The 15,896-nt window shown below is 39.8% G+C and overlaps 1 protein-coding gene across 4 annotated transcripts in view; it reads left to right on the top strand.

Annotated features, from left to right (window-relative positions):
• The window catches only part of PHKA2 (phosphorylase kinase regulatory subunit alpha 2), a 1,461,438-nt gene that overhangs the window by 626,612 nt on the left and 818,930 nt on the right, over positions 1-15,896 (top strand). For all 4 annotated transcript variants that reach the window (XM_044073068.1, XM_044073067.1, XM_044073065.1 and 1 more), the window contains exon 15: positions 10,972-11,050. In XM_044073068.1, coding sequence (XP_043929003.1) covers positions 10,972-11,050 — 79 coding nt within the window. The remainder of the gene's footprint in view (positions 1-10,971; positions 11,051-15,896) is intronic.

The raw sequence follows: 15,896 nt of genomic DNA, 5'->3' as shown, positions 1-15,896 counted from the left end.
GCACAGAAAGGCATGAGCATGCCCAGATTATTTCCACAAACATCTGCAATGCACCATTACGCTGAGGCTTGCACAGTGCCTATGCAACTGCATGAGCACTTTGTACCTTGCTCACAGCAGTATGAACTGAGCCACACCAATAAAAGCACTTAAACATATGTGCTTTGATACAATTCATAGAGCCTAAGTGTGGCAATGCTTAGTTTGCATAAGCACTTCTTAAATCAGAACAAACTCTCGCCAGTCTTTTTGCAGTTCACCATTTTGACAGCTGTGGGTACTGGTCCCCTAGTGATTCATTTGGTGCCCTTATAGCAACATGGGTGCAGTCTGTTATGCCAAGCACCTCAGGAAATAGTGGCATTCCAAAGAAGTCAAACAAGGAAATGTTTCAGTCCTGTGGTGACACGAGGAAATACATCCACATGTGCAAAGAGGATAGTGAGGAAGTACTACAGTACTCTCAAGCCAGAAGCCTGTGAGATACCCGACATGTTCCCAGTTTATCTGTGAAAGGTCCTGTGGCAAGTATATTGAGGGCTAAACATAGCTTAGTATCTACGTTTTGACATTTCCCATTTGTGAGCCATACAAGTTCACCAAAGCTCTTATTATATCATTGTCCACTCTAAACATGTCCAATAACTCCTACTCAGCCAAGTTAGATGAATTATCCTTTGCCTATACATCCTCCTCCTAGGCCAGCAAGTAGCACTTTGCACAGTGGGTTTTGACGTGACCAAAACAGGCAGCTCAAAGCAGAACACATCAGGCTTGCAGAGAAGCCAAGTATCTTTGCAGACTGCAATGTGGACTGAAAAAGGTACGCTTTCACTTAAAGAAAGTCACAGTTTTTCCACACATTCCTCATTAGCAACTCAATATTCCATTATTTGCATAAGATGTTTTCATTCATATTCCAAGTGATTTGCTTTGGCTATGCTTGTGTTAGTGAATAGCACCAGAGCTACGTTTCTACACCATGCTCCAATACCCCCTGCACTTAATCATAATGGCCATGAATACTATCCTAGAACTTACAATCTCATTACTGATCAAAATGGGCCAATATTTTCAATAACCTTTTGAGTCATAAATGTATTGGTATCAAATGTAGTGACAAACCTGGTATCCTGGTTTGGAACTCTTTTTTTTGGCCAGCTTCATATTTCAGGGCTTCTGTTTCTGATATTGCTTTCATATGGTTTTTCACCTCTGTTAAATAATAGAATGTTTTCTTCTATGTAGAAAATTGTGTATCAGATGTATACATGTGTAGTTATAAATATTTTCAAAGCTACAAATCCTCTTTAACCTAAAAAACTGTGATCTTTGTAAAAATGTTTTTGGTCATACATTTAATACTAGCTTGATCCCAAAATTAAGTAACAGATCTGTCCCAAGTAAATAACTGGTGCCAATATCATGGACTGAAACTAAATGCCAAGTAATGCATTATTGTATTCTGTGGAAAGTCATTGTTGCAATATTAACAGAAACCAGGCTAAAACCTAACATTAACAGTAATGAAATCACTCAGAAGGATACAGCATTCTACGTAAAGACAGGGTAATTAAGAAAGGAGGAGGTGTAGCAATCCTATTTAAAAATCACCTATCACTTGGTTTGTTATAAGTAAAACTCCCTGACTTAAAAAAATGCAGAAATAATACTTGCCAAGCTAAAAAACAACCCCAATAAAAGTATAAGCATCCTCATCCTAGGTAGATACATCCCACCAGGAAATAATCTTCCAACACTCGAAAGCATACTACACTGGGCATCTAATTGCCTTCCTCAAGAAACAATCTTTTTAATTGATTTCAACATTGACTGGCTAACATGCTTCTCTTCAAATCCAACATCACATATTAACCTACACAGGTTTACCCAACTAATCACATCTCCTACTAGGACCAATAAAACCTCCGGCAGACAATCTGTATTAGATTGAAACTTAGTCAACACCCCAACCCAAATGTCCCACTCAGGCTGTCTCCCTGACAACCTAAGTGACCACCAGCCAACCTATCTCCTTCGATCTAAAACCCATCAAATCCACCAAGGCACCTACCATCTAATCAGAGACAAAAGGAATTTCAATGCCAACAACTTCATTTCCTCCCTAAAAAGCTGCAACTGGGAAACTTGTACACCTACCATTAGATGAAGCAGTTAACTCCTTCAACTCCACCTTCTTAAACATCCTCAACCACCATGAACCGTTCCCTGGTTAAGCAAAAAATGTAGATCTCTACTTAAGGCCCGTAACAAAACCTGGGAACAATTGCATAAAAGCAGATCCCACATAACAAAACAAATATTCCTTGAATTACATAAAGCCAAAAAACTAGTGAAATGGGATAAACTCCACAACAAATACAAGGTCACTCCACAACAAGTACAAATATTACTCTGTCATTGTCCATGTTTGTGTGAATGACCTGATATGTACCTCCCTGGACTACATGAAAAGAGACATGGAGGAGCTCTCTGATCTTGTAGCCCAGGCAGGTATGACCCTATCCCTGAGTAGCATCCTGCCATCGCCCAGAATGATTCCACAGTACAAGGACAAAATGATTGACTTCAAAAATTGGCTAAGCTTCTGGTGTCATTCTAAGGGGATCCAGTATCTGCCTGCCTGGGACGACATGGTCGACAGACCACGATTCTTTGCCAGAGATGGCCGGCACCTGTTGCCCCTGGGATTCCGGATACTGGCTAAGGCTATTGTCACCCATATAGTGCCTTTTTTAGGCAAGGTTTAAATGCTAAATTCACCACCATAACAGGTACAAACAAGCAAACTCTGAGGGTAATGCTAGTCAATGCTAGAAGTTTAAAACCTCAAAATGCACTCACTCGAGGCACTCCTTAAAATGGAGAACATCGACATCTGTGCAGTGAGAGAGACCTGGTTCAAGGCTCCAGAGAGCACCCTGCATTGCCAGGCTATAATTCATACCACACCTATCAGACACCTAACCTGGACTGAAACACTAAAGATGGAGGCATGTCCATATTCATTAAGGATAGCCACACCTCCAGACTAGTTGCTCAACATAATGCATCTGAAATTATCCAATTGCAACTAACAATGGGCAAGACTGCAATCCAGGTTGTAGCTTGTTACAGATCCCCCACCATGCCCCAGGATTCCCACTCTTCATTTCTTAAGATACTGGAAAATATTAAGGGTACAACCCAATGCCTTAGTTATGGGTGATTTCAACTACCCCACCATCAACTGGGAAAACTACTCCTGTGCCACCTCATTCGCTCAACATTTTCTGGAATTCATAAATTCTAACACCTTGGATCAGCTTGTCCACACCTCCACCAGGGGCAGCAATATCCTGGACCTGGTCATTACCAATATGGGTAACCAGAGTTCCACACCAGAGGTCAACTCCTCGCGGATCAGATCTGACCACAAGCTAATCACCCTAGACATCCATATCCCACCCCCATTAAGGAAACCACCATCAAAAACTACTCCAAAGCCAACTTCATGCTTCTCAAGACAGAAGTGGCAAATTTCATGACACCCATGCAGACAGAACATAGAGGTACAACTGCTGAATCGTACACAATTGCACTGTATAAGCACATACACGAGTGCATGGATTGTACCATCCCCAACAGAACCAAGATGCTATCCTCCAAAAAAAAGGAAGCCAATCTGGTGGTCCCCTGCCATAAACAAACTCTACAACAGAAGAAAGAAGCTGTTGCAAAAAAAGAGTAAAATCCCAAGATTGGAGGAACTCCCTGGTCAGCCTCAGCAAAAAGCTGAGATCCCTCATAAAATCCTCCAAAGCCAGTTATGAAAATAAAATCGCCACAGTTTCCAAAGGCAACCACAAAGCATTCTACAGCTATGTCAAGAATCTCAGTGGCAACACTCAGGTCTGCTCTGAGCTACAGCACAATGGCACTAAATATACAGAACCAACCAATATTGCCAACATCTGGGCAGATAGGATCAGTGCTAATTTTATCCCCCTCTCGCTCTTCAAAGGGCCCATCTTAATACTGGAAGAATGCAAAGCCCCTGTAATCATGGATGAACAAGTAAAGACTGCACTCTCCAAAGCCAAGAACACAGCATCCATGGGACCAGACAACATCCCAGGCTGCATACTGCACGAACTACAGTTCAAACTGGCACCCCACCTAAGCACCATGTTCAGTCATAGCCTCACCTCAGGCTATGTGCCTACTGAATGGTGCACAGCAACGGTTATCCCACTCCACAAAGGGGGTGCCACCACAGACCTCAGAAACTACCGCCCCATTACCCTGACTAGTCTGGTCTGCAAGGCCATGGAACGTATCATCTTGAAGCTTATAAATAATGACCTAGGTAACCTCCAAACCCTGGATCCCACTCAGTTTGGGTTTGTAAAAGGTAGATCATGTCTACTAAACCCGACTGACTTCTTTGAAGCAGTCACTAGAGCCGTAGACGAGGGCAAGGTAGTGCACACAGCCTATCTTGACCTCGCCAAGGCTTTCGATACCATCCCCCACTCTGGAATTCTAGCTAAACTCACTAAATTGGGAATAAATCCCTATGTCACAAGATGGGTTGCCAACTGGCTTACTGACAGAATCCACACAGTAAAAGCAGCCGACTCCAAGTCCAACTTCAGACCAATGATGAGTGGAGTACCACAGGGTTTGGTCCTGGTTCCTCTCCTGTTAGCCTGCACTTCAGAAAAGTAGATGCCAAACACAGAAGTTCTTTGGCTAACAAAGTTCATAGATGACTGCAAACTGGGAGCCATAATAGACTCACCTAATGATGTAGATATTCTACAAATGGGCCTCACATAGACAGATGCTTGGTTTCAAAGCTGAATGCCAAGAAGTGCATTGTCATCCCCTTTGGGAAAAACTCATTACCCATGAACTACCACATAGGCAATAACTCATTAAACACTGAAAGTGTGATGAGACCTCAGGACACAGGTGGACAATAGTCTCTCCTTTGATAACCACATCACCGCAGTAGTCAGGAAATCCTTCTGCCTGGCACACCTCATCATAAAAGGCTTCTCTTCTAGAAAAAAGGTCATTGTTCCTCTCTATTCATCCCTCATCAGACCCATTATAGAGTACAATACCCTGTTTGGCATGTATCTCACAAGACACCTACAGCAACTGGAAGGCTCACAGAAGTACCTCACTAAGAGGATTACTGGCCTCAAACAAATGCCATATGCAGACCATCTAAAAAAACTCCAGTTCTACTCCGTCATATATCGCCTACTCAGAGGTGATCTCTGCCTAACATACAAAGCTATGTCAAACCCAGAGCTGTTGGACATGCTACACTTAAAGAAATATCAATCTCTCTGAACCACATCCTCCAGGGACCTAAACTTTGTCACCACAATAAACAGAACATTCTGGAGGGATAGATTATTGTCCCAGAGACTTCCCATACTCTGGAACAAAGTACCCATTCATGTCAAGCAAAACTCCTCTTTGGCCCTCTTTAAGAAAAATCTTGATGACTGGATGGGAAATAGAAAATTCACCCCGGGTATCACTTCTGTGGCACTGCTTGATAGGGGCACAGGAAAGTAATTTTCTTGGGTGGCGAAAGCCAGGGAGCCTTTTTGGTTAGGCTTATATAGGCTCCAGGGCCGATAGCCTAGTACCTACCTATGAACTATTACCAAAATATTCAAATAAAACACCAAAACAATCCACAAAAATCCTGGGCTGCAGTTAACAGCATACTACACCCAGGTAAATCAGCTACTCCCACTCCTACAACTCCAAACAAAACAGACAATGTAGCAACCCAGTTTAATACTTAATTTACAGAGTCAATTCAAGCCCTCGCAAAGTCTCAGTCCACAACCAATGACTCCACCCACTCCTGTCACAAACCAAAATAGCGCCGTCTCACAAACCTCCACCAACCAGTTTTCATTCCAACCAGTGTCTGTAAACACAATCAACAAACTCCTCAAAAGGCTTAAACCAACTACCCTAGCAGCAGACAAACTCCCTGCTGAATTTCTACAAATTGCAGCAGAAGGCATAGCCTACCCAGTAACCATTCTCATAAACAGATCAGTCACTGAGGCCCTGATACCTACTATGTGGAAAATTTCACACATTCTACCCCTACACAAAGGAGGTAACGCCACTGAGTTAACAAATCCCTGCCCCATTGCCGTCTTCACGCCACCATAGTCCAATATACTGACAATTCGTCTTATTTGCTCAACTTCCTCTCTCCAAACACTCCACAATTACACCCAGGAATCTTTCCTATTGGCTGACATTTGTCTCACTAACTCCCACCTCATCCTTAACCTAAACAAAACAAAACCTCTTTTCTTCCATCCAGGCAAATCCCCCCTCTCCTCCAGTCAAAAGCCCCTCCCTGCCTTTCAGCATCTTATCCAAAAATAAAACCATCATTGCCCCTTCAACCCACACAAAACTGCTAGGTGTAGAAATAGACATTATTTTGAAGTTTGATATACATATTGCCCAAACCATTAAAAAATCCACAAGAAAGTCAGTCTTCTCTTCAGGAACAATAAATTCCTAACCGATAACACTAAAGCCAGTATTGCCCAAACACACCTCCTATCTACTGTCCTATATGCTTCCTCAGTACTTACAAACCTCCGTAAGGCCAACCTTACCACACTTGAATCTTGCTATAATAAGATAGCCAAATTTGCAACTGGTGCTTCATATAGACCCCATCACTGCACCTCACTTAGAAAACTAAACTGGCTTGAACTTCCACAACTACTACACTTTAACCAACTTACCTTCGCTCACAAAACCATCTTATCACCCCGATAGAACTCCTGCTCTCCACAACCTCTTACAGCCATACAACTCCCCTAGATACCTCCACTCTTCCAACAAATCCCTCCTACATGTCTCCAAAGCAAGCAACGCAGCCGGTGAATCACACTATATTTCATTATGGAATAAACTCCCAATCTCTCTTACTTCCAACTGCTCAATCCCACAATTCAAAAAGCTACTGAAAACACATCCTTCAAATTCATGGCTCTTTCCCTGTAACCCTACAGGATAGCCCATTTTCCCTTTCTCAGAAGATAGCAACCCCTCATGAATGTCTTCACTATGACTCTGAAACTGGAACTTCCTTCTGTATTACATTCAAGCACAATTACCTCTCCTGAGATATGATTTGTGTATTTTTCTATCTCCAACTGGCTTGCTAACATCACAGATCAAAATCATAATGAATTATTATAACCTCACAGTATTTTCCAGAGCACTTGTAATCCATGACATTGTTGATTGCAAACTACTATTACTTTTTCATGTAATTGCATTCTTTCTCGCTCTTTTGTATTGCCTTGTATTCTTTTGGAATATTTTTGTATTACTTTGTTATTCTTTTTGGATTATTTTGTATTGTGTCATATTGTACATTGTTCTATGATGTATTAAGTAAAAGTGGAGATTTTCTCCCCAGGCCTCCACTGAAAAAGGACCTGTGTCTAGTCGGACTTAAGCTGACCCGATTGTTCAGGATTTGGGGAGTGACCTAACTTTTGACCGACGTGTCCATTGTTGTAAGAAAGTCCTTCTATATTGCACAGCTTATAAACAAACATTGTTTCTAACTCTATTGATGATTTCCCTCTTATTCAGCCATCATTAGGCCAATAATTAAATATAATGCCCTCTTTGGCATGTCACTCTCCAGACGCATACAACAACTGAAACACCTACAGCGACAACTTACTAAAGGGGGTGGTGGTTGTTGTGTCTTTTGGCTTTTCCTGGTTAGGGGTCGCCACAGTGGAACTCCTGTCTGCTAATGATTGGCAATAGATTTTTACATGCCGAGTTGCCAGCCCCGACGCACAACCTTCAACGAAGGTACGCCCATTCATGCATGTCTCCACACAGAAGACGCTCTAGCTGAGAATCGAACAGGACGTCTTACTGTGAGGCAACAACGCTACCGCAACACCACCACTGCAGTCAAGTCTTAAACAATATGTCCTACATGGACTGACTCAAAGCCCTGTCAGTATACTTAGTATCCTACAGACTGCTAGGAGGGGACCTGTGTCTGACATACAAGGCATCCTCTAACTCAGTACTAATGGATTTGGTACACATCAGCAAGTTAAATGGCATCAGAAATACTTGGTCTAGGTATCTAAACCTCTTGTGCAGCATTAACAGAACAGTTTGGAGGGACGGGTATATCGCTGGTCTGGAACAGACTCCCCACCAACATAAAACAAAGTTTATCCCTGTCCATATTTAAGTGCAGCTTGGATCACTGGATGGGATACACAAACCCCAGGACTGCCCCCTGTACTACTAATGGACAGAGGCAGCTCCTAAATGCTTTATCCTATGCATGGGTCCCCTCAAATTATCTATGGTATGATCCATTATTCTCATTGGGGGTAATATATAATAGGTTCATGGGTATATACTAGGCCTTTATAAGCCTAGCCGTACAATACAACCCAATTGTGTCCATATGAATCATGGGTGTTTATCAGGATGGGGTATGCTAATTAGGAAGTTTCTAGAGGTAATGTTAGTTTGGGCATTACTGTCTGCCTCTGTCTATCAGAACATGGGGGCCAGACTCTGAGTGAATTTCTGATTTCCCATCCATTTGTCAAGGTTGCTCTTAAGTATGGTTAGGGATATATTCTGCCTCCCATGGATGAAGAGCCTATTCCAGAGCAGTAGGAATTCTTGTCTCACCAACATGTCTTATTTATGCCACAAGCAAAATTTAAATCCTTGGATCTTCTGGTTCTGATGATGTTCATTTTGCAGATGTGCAAAAGGTCCATCAGAGCTGAATCTGAGGATGCCTTGTATGCCAGGCATATATCACTTTTCAGTAACCTGTAGGAGATAGTATGGAGATAGGACTTTTAACATATGATGCATATGGGACAATGTGTTTATACCCTAGATACTTCTGGTATGGAACCTTTGTGGGCATTCCAGCTGTTGTATATGTTTGGTTAGGTCCAGCCAAAGGGGTCATTATACCCAATAATGGATCTGATAAGGGCCAAATAAAGTGGCACTATGACTTCCTTGGACCTGGATGCCATGCCCTTACCTAGAAGCTGGGTGACATAGAATGATTTTCATGGCCACATGTTGGTCAATGGCCCGATTACTGTCTACATATGTTCCCAGATCCACGACTACTGGGTTAACACTTATGGGTGTCTTATTGATGGAGTAATTAGCCTGGGTGGTACTTTTCCCAAAAAGTGCTATAATACATTTCTTGACATTGAGTTTTAGTCCGTGACTTTGGCAAATGTCATTTGGTTGTATTAGACCCTCATGTAAGAGGTTTGTGTCCTGGAGCGACTCTATGATAGCGCCTAATTTGGAGTCATTTGCAAACTTGGTCAGTCAGAGGCCCTTGACATTAGCCTTTACCTCCAAGAAGTAGATGCTAAATAGTAGCAGTCCCAGCATAAAACTCTGAGTTACCCCGCTAGTGACTGGTCTCTTAGTGGAGGTGGTCTCACCAATCCTGTGTTCCTTGGATCTGTCTGTGAGCCAGCTGGCAATGCAGTGAATTATGTCGGGGTTTATGGCAAGTTTTATGGCAAGTTTGGTGACTTTCTCGACTACACCCAAATGGGGTATTGTAATGAATACCTTAGCCAGGTCCATTTGGGAAGTATGCATTGTTTTCCCCTCATCCATTGCCTTGGTTAACTTCTCAAAGAAGTGCACCAGGTTTAGTAGGCATGACCTTCCCTTGGCAAAGCCAAACTGAGTTGAGTCCAGTGTCTGAATGTGCCTATGTCTTTGTTGATCATTTTCATGATAATTCATTTCATGGCTATGCATATTAGACTAGTCAGACTAATGGGTCTGTAGTTTCCAGGGTCAACTGATGGTCCACCCTTGTAAAGTGGGGTAATGGTTAGAGCCCTCTAGTCTTATGGCACAAAACCTGTTTTGTGGTTATAGTTGAAAAGCGACTCAAATGGTCCTGATAAGTCATGTTTTAAACTATTTAGAAGGCATCTTAAGATATTGCCAGGGTGCAATAAGTCTGTGTTTTTGGCCTTAGTGAGCAACACCAGTACCTGTTTCCTGTTAATAGTTGGGGGAGTCATGCCAGTAGAGGCATTTCATGGGGGGGGGGGGTTGGAGGGGGTGAAGTGTGAGCTGAATTTTTCAGCCAGCAAAATCAATGCATCACTATGCTCAGTAAAGGTGGCACCACTGACTGTCAGTTCTGCATACATATGTCTACTGCCTTTGTTTAGAACATCGCCTGTTAAGGCCTTGTGGTTTTCTTTAACCGGTGCAACTATTTTGACCTCATAAGGAGCCTTGCTGGACTTAAGTCTTCTTAGTTTCCTATTTATTGTAATTACAGAGGACCTGTCATTATGGGAGATGCTCTTCCTGATTTTAGCCATGACTTTTTTACCTTTCATTATATACCCTATTAAGGTTAGGATTCCATCTTTGTGGTTTGTTTTTATACTTTGTTTTGGGGTTACTTCTAGCAGGTACAACAGCATCTTTACAGCTTCTTGCATAGTTGTACAGCATCTCTGTGAAAAATTCCATGTAGGTTGCTATGAACTCCGGGTTGGGAAGGGCATTGAATTTTGACAAACTGTTATTTAATAAGATGTAGTTTGCTTTGGAATAATTCATAAATGTTACAGGGTTTGCTGTTGGTTTACTGAGTTGATTTTTATTTCAAAAGAGACAGCTTTGAAGTCTAACCTCACCAGTGAGGATGTGACATGGGGGGGGGGGGGGCTTGTGCAAAAGCCTGACACTATACTTAGTAATTATTATACTATATATTATATAATATAGTTATTATTAAAACTTATCTGATTATTTTAACCTGAATAGGTCTGTATTTTCTCTGTGTTGTATTTAAAGATTTTGTTTTATTTTTTTTTTTTTTCTTACAAGGGATTTTTAGCACCAGGTGAAATTGATCCATTGAATAGAAGATTTGCAACAGCTCACAAACCTGATGTGGTTGTTCAAGGTATTATATTTCTTAATGCTACTTTGTTAAACAAGTGCACCTTTATATTTCTTTGATGTCAAAGTCTAACTGCATATACAAGAGCTGGAAAAAGTTTGGCACAGTAGTATCACTGAAGTTAAAAATGCAGCATCCAAGAGCATAACCAGGATTTTTGGAACTGCATATCAGTTTCCAGAATGCAGCATCCCTCCATGAGAAATGGATCACAATAGACCATAAAAAACACTGTTATTTTTCAGGGTAATGTAACTGCATTCTTGGCAGATATGAAGGCACAATAGGTATGCATTCTGGCTTTTTCAATATGTCTGTTTTGGACATGTTTACTCATTTGATTGCTATCTTTGCTAATTATTCCATAATTTTATTTGGCTATTGATGTCCCAGAAGAAGATTATCAGCAATTACCCCCCCCCCCCAATTCAAGGACTACTGTTTATAGTGTCTTTTTGTCTAGTAAGGGATCATAATTGTGACCAATGCAAGATGTTTAATAAGAACATTTTATTTACATGATCAAGTAGTCTTTGGGACTTTGTGAACACTGTAAACATCTCCTTGTGTAGTGGATTTCTGCTAATACGCTGGCAGGAAAAAATACCCGAGACTAGGTTCTTCCCTAAAAAAGGACAAAAAGCATGAAAAGTTTTGCATTAACCCTAGAAAATACACGTAAATAGAAAAAATATTTTTTCAGAGGAAGGTAGCGATACAAAGTGTGGGACAGAACCAGTCACAGGTCCTACCCTAGACTTCAACCCTTGTGACTGTAAAAAGGGTGACACACCTTGTATTTGCTCAGTAGGATTTACTTTCTGCCAGTAGTATCCCAGCACAAGAAGGTGCATAAGGGGAGGCAGTTTTAGAAAAAGTTTATTTTTGACAAGTAAAATTGAGATTATAGCACCCATAGAATTGCAAGGCACGTGACTCCATCATTCTAATGAGCATTGAGACTGCTCTGTTATTACTAGATGCTAGCTTGTAAGGAATTGTCTCGAACCACGAAAAGTGCATTGCATAAAAAGCAGCCTAGACTTAAAACATAATAAACAGTATTAATACAATTTATTGAATCAATTATATTTATATAGTAATTATAATTAAAGATAAAGCTTTACATTGCTGGCAGGCTTTTGAAAATATATGTTGCACTCATCTGAGTAGGTGCAGAACATTACAGCTAATAGATCAGTGAAGTTTATACGTTCATTGTGGAACTAATGCATTCAAAATTATTGAAGAAGAAAAAATAAGTCATCCAGTATTTGTAGAAGGGATACCAGTAGTACAACAAAAAGATCATATAATGTGGCAAACAGAAAACTGAAGGCATCTTTGAGAGCAGCTAAAAAGTCAGTGCAAAAGGAATTTACTTTCAACATCTACAAAGACATTTTATTCATATGTGAGTCAGTCAAGAGAAAAGGATAAAACACTTGGTCCTATTGTTGTAATGGTGAGGTTTTACATGTTTGTGTAGAATTGGCTAATATGTTTAATAACCACTTCTTGGTGGGAGATACCCCTAGAGATAGGGATACATCCAACCAGAGTATATTAATTGATGATCATATGTATCCTGTTTTCAGTCTGAACACTGTGGGAATTTCTTTGGGATGCACTAAACAAGATAGTGGTATGAACCCTGGTAATATTTCTGGGTCCTTTTGGACCACTTGCAGTAGATGTATGTTTAACACTATAACATCTTTATTTAATAATTTGTTACAGCATGGCTGATACTTGGAAACTTGCACAAGTTATTCCTATACATAAAGGGGGTCTGGTGGATAATGTCACTAATTATATACAAATTAGTTTAATCTCTTCAGTGGGAAGTTTTTAAAAAGTGGTTACTATTTGTCTTAAATCATGATTTAGCTGGACCTTTCACAACGTGGATTTATTCAGAACCATTCAACATTCATAATTATAGATTTTTATGATGTGTATATCTACAGCACTGGATAAGGAATTATCTGCAGTTGTGGTTTGATAGTATACTACATTCCGTTTTTATAGATGCTATGTAAAAGCACATGAATTAACCCTTATATTATCCTCTGGGTTGCAAATTGGTTGAGTGAAAGATCACAGAGAGTTAAGAATTGAGAATTATACATCTAAATGGGCTGTAGTGAATAAAGGTGTTCCGCAGGGCTCCATCAGTTTAGTTTTTTTCCTTAATTCCTAAAGTATCAAATATATGGATGGGTAAGTATACAGATGATATTAAAACAGGCTGTGCAGTTACTATTCCTAATGACATTAATTGCTTTAATAATCTTTGTGCCCAGTTGCGTTGTGACTAAACTAAAAAGAGTTAAAATTTAATCAGGATAAATATACTGCCTTATATTTTGGGATATCAAAGGTTAAATTAAGTCTGAATTTAGGGTCAAAAGGATTGCAGGAATTGTAAGAATATAAGGATTCTGGGTATTATGTTTCTAACAACCACAGATTTAGGTCCAATGCTCTAAAAGGTAAAGCATTTTAAGTGACTGGTCTAATATTCAAGAATTTTATTACAAGAAATAAAGAAATCTTAAAGAATCTGTCACAGTTTATGCTCATCTAATACGGAGTACAATGTGCTCTTTTGTTTACACAATAGGGAAGATCTTTTACTTCGGTATTCAGTGTAAAGTTACAGTGGGAATCCCAGATTGTAGAGGTATGACATGTCAATCAAGACTTGAGAGCTTGGGCCTTTTTCAATCATAGGTATCTGAGTAAAAATTGTGTTTAGCTTATAAAGCTCTGACAAAGAACTTCACATAATGCTAAATATTGAAATACTGAATACAAGTAAACTTACTAGAAGAACATATGAAACATGTAAAACTGGCAATATAAGGACAATATTGAAAACAAGATATTTAACACAGTGGTACACTTATGGGACAGAGCTCAAGGTTTTTATTCACCAATTTACTTCATTACAAGTTTTTTAAAAATCAGTTAGATACATTCTTGGATTTAAGAGTTTTCACATTCATTATGGTGTCTGCATTTTGACTGGTCATTAGCCTTGACATAGTTAATAATGAACTATTAAGATATGTAATGAAGTATATTAGAAAAACAAGTATGGATACTTGACAGGCATTAAAACATACAGTCACTTCACTGAAAAAAAGTCCTAAAGGAATAATATATGAGTTTTTCATAGATTCATAGATTAGTACTAGGCTAACTGCCCTTGCAAGCCATTTTAAGCCTAGCCAATTATCCCCTGTGAGATTCAAACCCTGTACCTTGTGGTTGTAAGGCAAACACCTTAACCATTAGGCCACCCTCCCAACCCCTTAATTAAATAAGCAATCATGTAATGAAAAAAGAATGAAATCAAAAAAAAAAAATTGAAAGTAAAATAAAAAAAATGTAAACAGCAGTGAAAGAACAGTTAAATTAATATGCACTTCCAGTTTAAGTCATCATTAAAACCAAATGGACTTAGTCTATGAAATTTGAGAATAACAGTGGAGTCTTTTTGGGTAAAATCTGTTTCAGGGTCTGCCCATCCTTAAGGTTAACTCTTACATGTTTTAAAACCATAGCTTTATGTCCAGTAGAAGCATTACTGAGTTTTTCAAGAAACGTACGTAGCCAAATGATTTTGACCATTTTTATTCATAATGCCCCTGAGGTGTTCCTGCAATCTTAGTTTTCCTTTTTGTTTCTCTAATATAAGATGAGATTGTTTATTTTATTTATTTATTTACATTTGTTTACCGGGAAATTCCAACTGAACGTAGGTCCTTTTTCAGCGGATGCCCGGGGAGATTGCTGGAAAGTCTTGGGGCATAAATAATATCCTCACTTTTATAGGAGAGAACAACAAAGATATAAAAAAATTACACCATTCAGCCTGGCTCCGTGCCATAGAAGTGCAGAACCCTGACTGTGACTTGGATCCTTCATGGTCAGCCCAGTGCATTACCCCTTCTTGCAGCTAGTTGTGCATATGTGGAAATAGGAGATAGAAAACCCCAAATCACCCTTGATGGTTGTCTAAATGATGAGCATTCTTGATTGACCCTCACCCTGGTGATTGGAAGCAGATGGGCTTATTGGCCAGATATCAACAAATAGCATGGTCAAAAAAGCAAAAAAAAAAGAATTATACCATTAATTTAATTAAACTTCAAGAACACATAGGAACACACACTGCAGCATCCTCAAGGGAATGTGCGCAACGTGGGAAAACCTATTACTGTAGTGAAATGCTAGATCTCTAATAAACAGCTATGGACCAAGAAATAATTAATATTACCTCATTAATAAAAAAACTAGGATCAGCTGGAAAAATGGTCATATATGAGGGGTTCTCTAAAAGAATTGTCTGGCCTTTCTTCACAACTTCATTGATGCTGTCAGAAAGTAAGCTATATTCCAAACCAAAAAAAAGCAACGCCATTATCTTTTAGAACAGGGTTGTTACCATAAGACCTGTGGTAACCTTGTACACCTTAATAATTCAAACTTATTTTGTAACATATCCTGCAATAAACAAGATTCCACATCACTCCTCAGTAGAACCAAAAAATGATAATTAGCTGCTGCAAGAAGGTCTTGCATTTGTCTTATCCTCAAAATGTCCCCATAATGGAGAGCTGCAAGAGTGTGTGCAGAATGGTGGGTAGTCCTGTGTAGAAAATAAGGTCTATATTAGAAGATTGAATGTTTAGGTGATCGAACACCTAAACATCGATCTTCTAATATCAAATCTGAAAACAGCGAATGTCCCAGGGAAACACGTCCTTTGGACACTGTGCCCCCCACACCCCTCCTAACTAAATGTACCAACTCTGAGATCGCTCTACAGTATAGGAAA

This window comes from Protopterus annectens, chromosome 5.part1, assembly GCF_019279795.1.
Source record: "Protopterus annectens isolate FY-2018-M chromosome 5.part1, PAN1.0, whole genome shotgun sequence".
NCBI lineage: Eukaryota > Metazoa > Chordata > Ceratodontiformes > Protopteridae > Protopterus > Protopterus annectens.
The sequence above is the reverse complement of the archived record's forward strand: the minus strand, read 5'-3'. Positions and strand labels throughout refer to the sequence as shown.